The sequence below is a fragment of the Electrona antarctica genome (assembly GCF_951216825.1).
Source record: "Electrona antarctica genome assembly, chromosome: 12".
In the NCBI taxonomy this organism is placed as follows: domain Eukaryota; kingdom Metazoa; phylum Chordata; class Actinopteri; order Myctophiformes; family Myctophidae; genus Electrona; species Electrona antarctica.
The window spans coordinates 16,663,450-16,675,034 of NC_136793.1; the positions used below are offsets into that span (position 1 = coordinate 16,663,450).

Below are 11,585 nucleotides of genomic sequence, written 5' to 3' on the forward strand. Positions count from 1 at the left end.
GGTGGGTCATGCGCTTAAGGCAGAGTATAGTAGTCAAATCAGTTCATTCTTTGATTTACTTTCTTGATCACTTTGGAGGCCATTTCACCTGTCACCGTTTGTTATGAGATTAAGAAGTAGGTCTTCTTCGCTTTAGATTACTATTGTCAACTCTAACCTTGAAATTATTGTCATTACTAAGGGTATGTTTGGACCCCAAAATTATGGATTGTTTTACGGAGATGTAATAAGAGTACAGTAGGTCCGCTATTTACTTTAGCTGTGACTGTTTCAAAAGGATATGTACAGTATGCTGTGTCAAACATTGTATTTCACATGCACGTACGTGCGAGCGAGCGCGCACGCACGCACGCTCTCTGCACACACACAGAGAGCAAAATTAGATAAACACCTTTCACTGTATTTTTAGATGGTATATTTGTAAGTTTGTGGTAAATACAAAGCGCATACAAATCAAATAATTCTCTGATTAAGGCAAAGACGGCACAAACGGCACATATGAAGCTATACATTTTTATATACAGATGTAGTGAAATTAAGTGAAAAGCAAAACATTAAAACATACATATATGTATGTGCAGTATTTTCCTCACATCCAAGTACAATGTCAACGTAATGTAAAAGTACAAACCTATTCAACACAGATATTGACAGACAGACTTTTTAACGAGCTCTGGAAATAATTAAACACATTAACAGAAGCAAAGTTTATTCAGTGATGCAGTGTATGGAAAAGTAAAAAATAATAATAATGATAATAATAATAATGAAATCAACATATAATCAATGCAGACAGATGTACATTATACTGTAGATAGAGAAACAACCCCTTAGTAACAACTCAAAACCTCAGCATCCGTATTCTGGGGAAAACTCGCAGAAAAGGTTTTATTTTGTGCGAAGGTATTTTTTAATGTAGCGAAAAAACATTTAAAACAATTAAAATGACACATAAGAGCAACACATAATACAGTAATACATTTTACAACAACACATACGCTATACGTTGTGTCAAATTGTGTTTTAATTCATTTTTATTCATTGTATTTAAAATATTATTCATGTGCAATTAAACTTTAACAAATAGTGAGCAGAATTATTTTTTGCGTGTTGTGAGTTTGATCTTTGTAAATATTTGATGATTTAAAAAGTAAAGGCTTAAGTGATTAAGTGATTAAAATCTGAAAAAAACTAATATCAGATCATTATGATATGCAAAATTCCAGACATAATAATCAATTGTAACATTATAGATAATGATCTATGGCCCCGCCCCATACAATGGTTACTGTAAGAGAAGATAGTACCGAAGTGCTGACGCAACTCCCACCACCAACTGGACCAGGGAAGTATCGTTTTCTATTGAAAATCTCACAGAGAAATCTTAGAAGTGGAACTGTGTTCCAAAAATAAACACATCAGCCCTACGATTCTGTCTGTTTATGACATTGAGTTACAGTTGATAAGAACAATTGGAAAACATTTATTTTCCTTCTCATCTACTATTTCCACCATCAGTTGATGCTTCATATCCATAATTATGAGTAAAATTGCAGGGCTGATTTGTTTCTTTTTGGAACACAGTTCCATGATGTTCTTATTATCACATTGTCACTATGTTATTGAGACCCTATGGGCCTCTATAGCGGCATTGATGTCAGACTTGGGTTCTCTACAGTGTGTGAGTGTGTTAATGATCAACACAACACACCCCGTCATCCATGTGTGTCGTCTCTGTCAGAAACCTTGTATGTCCAAAACGGTTCAGGAAACCTTTGTTCCAATGGATCATGGAGTCATTATTTAGTCACAAGCTCTTGTTAATACTTTTCATTGGTTACATACATGTGAAACACGCACGCATGCACGCCCACACGCGTGCGCACACACACACACACACACACACACACACACACACACACACACACACACACACACACACACACTTAACAATTAACCACTTTCACTCAAAATAGTTTTCACTACGCGTTGTTAGCGTACAGCCGTTATTTTTTCCCCTGGCTATTTTCGCTACTTTTGTGTGACACTGTACTGTGATAAAGTAGGACATTAATTTAAGGGGAAAAAATGAAAAGTATAAGCATTGTTTGTTATACAATACAAGGTTTCTGCCGACAGCAACAATATAAACTATTAACGCTGTCTGCTTGACAATGCAGCGCTGACAACACAACTGCAAAAAAAACAACTAATCGCTCATAGATTCACAAAGCATTAATAGAAATTAGTTAATTCATCAAATAAATGACACATGGGGGAGATGCTGTCCCTGAGTGTATGTGTGTGTGTGTGTATGTGTGTGTGTGTGTGTGTGTGTGTGTGTGTGTGTGTGTGTGTGCGTGCGTGCGTGCGTGTGTGCGTGCGTGCGGTAATCGGTGTGTGTGTGTGTGTTTATCTCTGTCAGCATAATCTGCTGCACCTTTGTCTCTGAGTCTGTCTGTCTGTCTGTCTGTCTGTCTGTCTGTCTGTCTGTCTGTCTGTCTGTCTGTCTGTCTGTCTGTCTGTCTGTCTGTCTGTCTGTCTGTCTGTGTGAAGCCTACTTCGTCGTACAATGTTGTCAAATGAACAGATCAACATGCTCACGTCCGTGACACGTTGTTCGGCATGCAACGCCGCGGTATAAATTAAGCATTGGGACATTATGTCTGTCAGACAAACAGACAAACAGACAGACAGACATTCAGATGGTCTCTACATAGTTGCTAGGGAACAGGCCCTGGCGGCCATCTTTGCTGCATCCTCTCCACCAGGCTTTATCGATGGCTTCCACGGCGACAATGATATCACCAGGCTCAAAGGAGATCTCTGATTCGTCCTCTGTGAGGGAGGGAGAGGAGGATAGTGAAGAGGGGGTGCGCACGCATTTCCAACATACCATTGGACCGACATGCGGAAAACGACCGGATTAAGGTTGGCGAACATGCGTTAATGTTGGCGAACATGCACTGCTTGAGGTAGGTTGTCATTGTCGGACCAATAGTATGTCGAAACTAAAGCCTGTACCCATGAAGAGGAGGACCACACCCCGCTACATGACCTCATGTACATACCTGCTGCTACAGTATGTGGACCTACCTTATGTCTATACTATGTGGGCTAGGGATATTATCGGCCTCCCGATATTGTCTGCCGATATTTGCATAAAAGGGAAAATATCGTATCGAAAATATCGCAGTTTTAATTTATAGGTTTTAATTCATTTCAATTTCTCCCGAATTTATGATAATGTTTATTTGTATGTGGAAAACCTTACATTTATGAATGCATCACAATAATGTGTTAATTCCACGACCGCATCGGGATATCTGCAAAAAAGACAATATCGGACATCCCTAATGTGGGGATCTAATGTCCTCAACATTTTGGTGTGTTTTTGTTGCCCTGTTGTTTTGTCCAGTTGTTTGAGTGTTGAATGTTTGATGAAAACCAGCCTCTGGCTTTTTTGTCTCTGTCTTAAAATTGTTGTACTGCCTGTACCTTGGTCTGATAATGTTTGATTGCGTGCAGAATTTTATGAATGGCCGTCGTGTGTCATTCAGACATTAGTTCGACTAGAAAGAACAGCAGAAAAACAAATAGCCCCGAGAATGCTCTGAGAGATAAACTAAAAGATTACTTTTATTTAGCGTCATGTAAACAGTTAAGTTGGAATCTCTGATCGGAATGATTTAATTCTGAACGAAGAAATATTGGTCATGTAGATACTGTACAGTCACTGACGTCCATTCTGATTCTGATCACCTCAATTATTAACTTTACATGACATCTCACCTGCTTGGTAGTCGTACAGTGCGCGGACACACATCTGTCTGTCTGCTACAACCTGAGAGAGAGAGAGAGAGAGAGAGAGAGAGAGAGAGAGAGAGAGAGAGAGAGAGAGAGAGAGAGATTAGTTTAGATTAGTGTGTGTGTGTGTGTGTGTGTGTGTGTGTGTGTGTGTGTGTGTGTGTGTGTGTGTGTGTGTGTGTGTGTGTGTGTGTGTGTGTGTGTGTGTGTGTGTGTGTGTGTCACCGTCTCCACACCTTAGCGCAAAACGGTCTTAAGCTGCGCACTTCTTAAGCTGCGCGCAGCTTAAATTCTGAGTTTTTAGACAGCTGGTGGATGGAAAAGAAGCTCCACCTCCGCGGACTTTTTGGGCGGAGGAGAGCGTTTCCGGGAATCTGGCCGTCGCGCAAGTATTCCGCGGAGGTGGAGCTTAATTTCCATCCACCAGCTGTCTAAAAACTCAAGCTTTAAGCTGCGCGCAGCCGAGAACGTGCGCAGCTCTTTCGACCGTGTGGCAGCACCTTGTGTGTGTGTGTGGTTGCTAGCTACCTGCTGTCCGTTCTCTGAGATGTGTGGTTCTTCTGGGTTCTCCTCCATGTTCCCATGGTTCCATGGTTCTTCTGGGTTCTCCTCCATGTTCCCATGGTTCCATGGTTCTTCTGGGTTCTCCTCCATGTTCCCATGGAGGTCATAACTGGTCAGCTCAGGAGAACTGGGATCGGTGTCAGACGGACTGACAGAACGTTCTGGGCAAAAACACACACGTAAGAACAATTTAACGTCTCTACTTCTCAGTGTTGATTTAGACATCAAATTGTTTAGTTTAGTTGACTAAATATCATACGATTATAGTCGCTTAAAGTCGATTAAAATGTGTCTTTAGCAGGCAGCAGATGGCGTCGTAACTCATAATGCCTGGTTTAGGCCGAAAATAGCAGATCTACAAGTGAGCTTGTAGATCTATTTTCTTGGTTTTACTGAATCTCTTCCCCTCCTTAACATTTTAGTCTAGTTTTTATTTATTGATGAAATTGCCAATAGTTATAGTTTTAGTCAGCGCTTAGTTTTTATTTATTTTTCGTCAGTGAAAAAAAGTAGCTGACGAACATTTTTCTTCATGCTTTTAGTCGATGAAATCAACACTGCTACTTCTATAAGATCCGAGAGAGGCAATAGAATAGATAGAAAATTGTTATTTACAATGGTTGTTTTTAAACTAACTAACAAACCTGTGCCGTTCAAATCCTCCTCTTCCTCTCCGTTTGCGACGCCATTGGTTGTCGGGATCATAGCTTCCTCTTTGATTTGCTGGAAAATCACTTCTCCATCTGAAACCGACGTTTGATTAGTCTCACTTTATTTATACAATATTTAACTCATCAAAGACTGATTTAACTGATTTTTAAAGGGGCATTAATTGATAACATTATAATCATGACTTACCGCAAATCTTACAAATCTCGTTCTAAAACAAATCTATGGTGGCAGGAGCTGAACTATCGCTATTGCCATCTAGCGGTGGATGAACCAATTGTATGAAGGGAGTGTAAGCTTTATTTTCTTTTGTTAAAATTATTATTTTACCTTCTTTACACGGTGGTCAAATGCCAGTACAACAGAAATAACATTCACGAAAATGTGATTAAAACTCTTTGCAGGAACCATAAACAATGGTACCCATCATAACAGTCCATATTCCAGTTAATATGGACAGTGAAACAATATTTGAAATTGCGTCTATAGCTCAGGGACATGAATGGAAAACCATAAAGTCTGCAACGCTGGTATATTTCTCAGCTCCACTTGTTTATTGCTTGTTAAGGTTTTGATCCTGTTGGATCATCCTAAGGAATTTAGGAATCGCCTTTGGAATATGCATGGACCAAAAACAAGGACAAAAGGACAAAATGCATCATCGATTTGCAACAGGCTTTATATAGTTCTCTATAAACTAGATGACGAACTGCCCCACCCCCCAGCTATTCATTTCAATTCATTTCAACTAAGGAAAGTAAGCTTTCAACTCCACAAAACCGTCTTTGTTTTGGTGAGTAGCAAAGTGTACTTTTTATTTTGACTGAAGACGAGAGGGTGTGCAGCCTGTGAAACGTGCGCAGAGGCTCAAAAGTCCCATAGTGTTAATAGAAGTCCTTCTAACCCCAACCCTGGACCAGAGCTATAGATCGTGGCAACTTTCCCGTGGCTACTTCACCTATAACAGCTGACTCCTCCCCTTCCTCTGACAGCTCAACACTGACTGGCTCTGCAATGGCCTGGCTGTGATCCGATTGGTCCTCCGCCTGTCCGTCACCCGGCTCCTCCAATGACGTCTCAATGGTCTCAGCTTCTGTTTCCTGTGTAGACTCCGCCCCTTCCTCCCCTTCCTCTGACAGCTCAACACTGACTGGCTCTGCAAGGGCCTGGCTGTGATCCGATTGGTTCTCTGCCTGTCCGTCACCCGGCTCCTCCAATGACGTCTCAATGGTCTCAGGTTCTGTTTCCTGTGTAGACTCCGCCCCTTCCTCTTCTCCTTCTTCTGGCTCGGCTGTCTCCATCGTCTCCATGACAATGGGGCTGGATCAGGGTTAACATAGTTAAAGGAGCACTTCATGCTCATTATAAGATCATGGAACCATGATCTACTCACCCCGAGTCTCAGATGAGGGCTGGGTGGACAGTTGATAAACCCAACTACCAGTGACATCATTGGTTGGCCGGTTTGCTAATTTCCCTTTTTTTTGGGTCAGAATGAGATGATGTATGATGATGTATGATGATAAGAGCGCCCCTCACTTCACACGGGTGTGATTTTAATTTTTTTATTAATGCAAGAACAATGGCTAACTTTCCAGGAAGAGAAAGGCTGTAGCTTGGACTCCCCATTGATGTCCTATGGTAGCTGAACTGTCCACAGCCCTCCAATGAGACACAGATAATAAACAGAAATGGTGTCATCTTATAACTAAAGCATTAGTGAGGACAGGTTGAAAATGTGGTCCTAAATCTGGAGTTGACAAAGCATTTTGTAAAACTGAAATAAAAACTGGAATAGAAACCGTTTTGTGTTTACAAAATGTACACAAAATCGAGAAAATGACGTTAGAGTAAGGGTTAAAAAAAATAGCTGATCTACAAGTTTACAGCTATTCTAGCTATTTATCTGAATAATAGCCATATTATTATAATAACAAAATACAACTAACACTAATACCGAAACTAAATCTAAAAACATGAATAGGCTAAATAAATAAACTGTCATTTAAAATAACAAAGTAAAATAAATAAAATAAAACCGAATGATAAATAAAAAACTATAAAAACCTTGTGCTGGATGGTAGTTCTCTGCCGGCCTTGTGATCTTCTTCTTTATTCACTTCCTCCTTATGCTCTTCATCCTCATCCTCCTCCTCTTCCTCCTCTTCCACCAGAACAGCCTGGACTCTGTAAGCTACTTCTGACAACAACTCTGGAGAAAGAGAGTACAGTATAAATGGTAAATGGTAAATGGTGCATTTATATAGCGCCTTTATCCAAGGCGCTTTACATAGTTTGTGCATTACATTCACCCACACATTCATACACCGATTGCGGCGGAAGCCATGCAAGGGTACACCAGCACATCGGGAGCAATTTGGGGTTCAGTGTCTTGCCCAAGGACACTTTGACATGTAGACATATAGATATGTTCTAGTTACGTTCTTAGCTTACGCATGTTTCTTGATAAATGCATTTTATATATGTGATGTATTCCCATACTTTTGTTCTTGCCTAATGTAAGTCGCTCTGGATTAAGAGCGTCTGCTAAATGCCTAAATTGTAAATTGTAAATTGAGGAGCCGGGATTCGAACCGCCGACCCATGGATCATTGGACGACCTGCTCTACCTCCTGAGCCACAGTCGCCCCAGTATAATACGTGTGTGTGGTGTGTGTGTGTGTGTGTGTGTGTGTGTGTGTGTGTGTGTGTGTGTGTGTGTGTGTGTGTGTGTGTGTGTGTGTGTGTGTGTGTGTGTGTGTGTGTGTGTGTGTGTGTGTGTGTGTGTGCGCGCGCGCGCGCGCGCGCGCGCGCGCGCGCGCGCGCGTGTGTGTGTGTGTGTGTGTGTGTGTGTGTGTGTGTGTGTGTGTGTGTGTGTGTGTGTGTGTGTAAGCAGGAACTGGGGATGGCAATGAAGGACCAGAAAGTCTGGCGTGGCATTGTGAAATCCATGATCTCGACCGCAGTCGAAAAATGATGATGATGATGTGTGTGTGCGTGCGTGCGTGCGTGCGTGCGTGCGTGCGTGCGTGCGTGCGTGCGTGCGTGCGTGCGTGCTGCCTACCCTCAACGTGCGTTGTCAGAGCTCAGCGTATCAAAGACATTACCAGCCACATCACTACAGCGACCAGGCAAGCTCTTAGTATCAAATGACTGGACTTGGTTTCCATATATTTAAAGTTATATATTTATCTTTGCTCTCACTCTACCTCTGTCCCCACAGCTTTACACCTGTAAACCTGTCGTGTAACAAGTAAAACTGATACGGATTCTTCTATTTTAGGGGTTAGCAATAGGGATGCTAAAGGCTCACGTGGTTAAAATGGGTGGGGTCATTGTTTGGTATGTACTGTATCCTATAGTTTGAAATGAATAGCATATTATTTTGATAGCATGTTGTTTACCTGTATCCTATAGTTTGAATTGAATAGAATGTTATTTAGATAGCATGTCGTTTAGCCAGATGCTAGGTTCATTGTTCAACTGGTATCCTAATTGAGGCACATTGTTCTCTCTGCATTCTAGGCATGTGATTAATTACCTTGCTGCATGTACAGTGTGTACAATATGTCTTTGTGTTTATTCCCACCTGTGTTCAGCGAGGGGCTTTGAGGCAGAGGGGCCACGGGGGTCTCCAGCAGAGCCTGGGGATGGGCGGCCGGGGATGGTGAGGGAGGCAGGGGCGCTGGGGCCAGGCTCTCTGAGTCCCCGGGGTCCTCCAAGGAGGCCAGAAGAGTGGGAGAGGCAGGGGGGGCTGAGGGCTGGGTGGGAGGTGGGGATCTGGAAACGACAGGGGTCTCTTGAGCCCGGGCTCCGACCGGCGGCAGGCTGGGCAGAGCTGGGGGGAGAGGGGGGGGCAGGCGTATTAAGGAAATAACCAAAACTACAATAAAAAAAACACGTTTTAGTGAACTGATATGCAAATTAAAACAAGCCTTTGCAAAATAAGACTGAAAGTGTATTGTGTGTTAATAAAAGTAACTAAAACCGAAGAGAAATTAATAATGATAACTGACATTAGAAAGTAATAAAAGCTAAACTGAAACTATGCCTTTTAAAAATATAATAACTAAACTAAACTATAGCTTTACCCGCTTTAACCACTTGTCTTGAACCCCAGCATATTCTGGGGGGAACATTCGCCAAAAAAATTAAAGAAAAGAAAAGAAAAAAGAACACAAAACAATGGTCCAAGTACCATTATAACTAATTATTTTTAAAACAAAAAGTCACAAGTAAATTAGAAAATAATGAACAATGTAAAATGACAAAATACCTTGGCTTGGAGCGGTGGAGCGCAGGGGGCCCCAGGGGTTCTGAGACAGGGAGGGGGAGGGGAGGGGTGACTGGGGGCCTCGGGGGGTCTGAGACAAGGATGGGGAGGGGAGGAAGATGGGGCTGGTGGGAGGAGACGCGGCGGTGGTGTGGAAGAAGGGGGAGGGGGAGGTGCGGGAGGAGAAGGGGCTGCGAGGGGAGGAGGAGGTCTCGGGGTCAGACCTGGTGAAGATGAAGGCGGTGTCGGTCAGACTGCGCTGGTACCGCCTGACCGGAGCTTTACCTGGACGGGGTCAGAAGAACGAGGATTGATTGATTGACCGTATACTTGATTAACAGTACATGTAGTACAGTGAAAGGTTATGCTATAAAGATAACACAAAAAGCCCCAGGGAGCTTGTTTCTATCACACACACACACACACACACACACACACACACACACACACACACACACACACACACACACACACACACACACACACACACACACACACACACACAATTTACAATTTACAATTTAGGCATTTAGCAGACGCTCTTAATCCAGAGCGACTTACATTAAGCAAGAACAAAAACATGGGAATACATCACATATGTAAAATGCATTTATCAAGAAACATGCGTAAGCTAAGAACGTAACTAGAACATATCTATATAATGACACTATACATATAAACTATACATATATGCTATACTATGCTGTACATATATACTATGAAGTGCTATGACTACATACAATGCAATTATTGTGCTGTCTACATGACATGCCACACACACACACACACACACACACACACACACACACACACACACACACACACACACACACACACACACACACACACACACACACACACACACACACACACACACACACACACACACACACACACACAGACACACAGTGTGTGTACCAGTGCGTGGGGACCCAGGGCTGGTGGGACTCAGTGAAGAAGAACTCAGTTGTCTGAAGAACTCTCTGGGGTTGATGGAGCGTTGAGACACGAGCACCGCTGCCTCCTGCAGGGCACACAGGGAAGTGCAGCAGGGAATTACATACCGAACTGAACATTATTAATAATAATAACCCTAAAAAAGTGGACAAACTTAAAGGAGCACTTCAGCCATTTTAAACCCATCTTCAAATAATTGGTCCCCACTGATGCTCATTATAATGTCACCATTTCTGTCAACTCAGGACAGTTCAGAAAGCCGCAGGAAAACCTTCAGTTTGAAGCAAAAATAAAATAAAACAAATAGCATTCAGTCATCATAGATTGACGATATCCTCCCAGGTATAGTAATAGTGAGTGCATGTATGTGTGTGTGTGTGTGTGTGTGTGTGTGTGTGTGTGTGTGTGTGTGTGTGTGTGTGTGTGTGTGTGTGTGTGTGTCTGTGCGTACGTGCGTGCGTGCGTGCGTGCGTGCGTGCGTGCGTGCGTGCGTGCGTGCGTGCGTGCGTGCGTGCGTGCGTGCGTGCGTGCGTGCGTGCGTGTGTGCATGTGTATGCAGGTGTGCATTTGACTTACAGCAGCTTTCTCGATAGATTCGCTGCGTCGGAGACGAGCTCGCATTTCTTCTGAATGTTCCCTCTGCTGGACTTCCTGTCAATACAGAAATGACAGAGAATGTTAAATAATGATTTACTCTGGCAGTTAATGTAAACCACAAAGACCTAGAAAAAAAATATATATATATATGCAGGCTACAAGCTTGTAGATCAGCTATTTTTGAATAGCTCAAATCTAAAATAATTTCCCATTATTTAATGGGTCAAGTGTGGATGGTGCGTGCGGCGTGCGTGCGTGCGTGCGTGCGTGCGTGCGTGCGTGCGTGCGTGCGTGCGTGCGTGCGTGCGTTTACAAATACTGAACCAATGGAACGTACTGTATTAACGAGAGCCTGTGACTAAGTAATAACTACAATGGATTCAGTAGAACACCTGGTTCTGTTGTTACACCTCATTAGAACACCTGGTTCTGTTGTTACACCTCATTAGTACACCTGGTTCTGATGTTACACCTCATTAGAACACATGGTTCTGTTGTTACACCTCATTAGAACACATGGTTCTGTTGTTACACCTCATTAGAACACCTGGTTCTGTTGTTACACCTCATTAGAACACCTGGTTCTGTTGTTACACCTCATTAGAACACCTGGTTCTGTTGTTACACCTCATTAGAACACATGGTTCTGTTGTTACACCTCATTAGAACACCTGGTTCTGTTGTTACACCTCATTAGAACACCTGGTTCTGTTGTTAC

General features: G+C 42.6%; 1 protein-coding gene across 1 annotated transcript in view; it reads right to left on the minus strand.

Moving 5' to 3' along the window:
• Window positions 1–400: 400 nt before the first annotated feature.
• The window catches only part of LOC306933645 (uncharacterized protein), a gene marked incomplete at its 5' end in the record, with an annotated part of 15,519 nt that continues 4,334 nt past the window's right edge, over window positions 401–11,585 (minus strand). Inside the window, 10 exons of the mRNA XM_079515960.1 lie at window positions 401–2,838; window positions 3,793–3,844; window positions 4,336–4,532; window positions 5,016–5,114; window positions 5,999–6,360; window positions 7,108–7,252; window positions 8,630–8,878; window positions 9,317–9,598; window positions 10,232–10,337; window positions 10,847–10,921. Of these exons, the coding sequence (XP_079372086.1) occupies window positions 2,702–2,838; window positions 3,793–3,844; window positions 4,336–4,532; window positions 5,016–5,114; window positions 5,999–6,360; window positions 7,108–7,252; window positions 8,630–8,878; window positions 9,317–9,598; window positions 10,232–10,337; window positions 10,847–10,921 (1,704 nt within the window). The 3' untranslated portion in view covers window positions 401–2,701. The remainder of the gene's footprint in view (window positions 2,839–3,792; window positions 3,845–4,335; window positions 4,533–5,015; window positions 5,115–5,998; window positions 6,361–7,107; window positions 7,253–8,629; window positions 8,879–9,316; window positions 9,599–10,231; window positions 10,338–10,846; window positions 10,922–11,585) is intronic.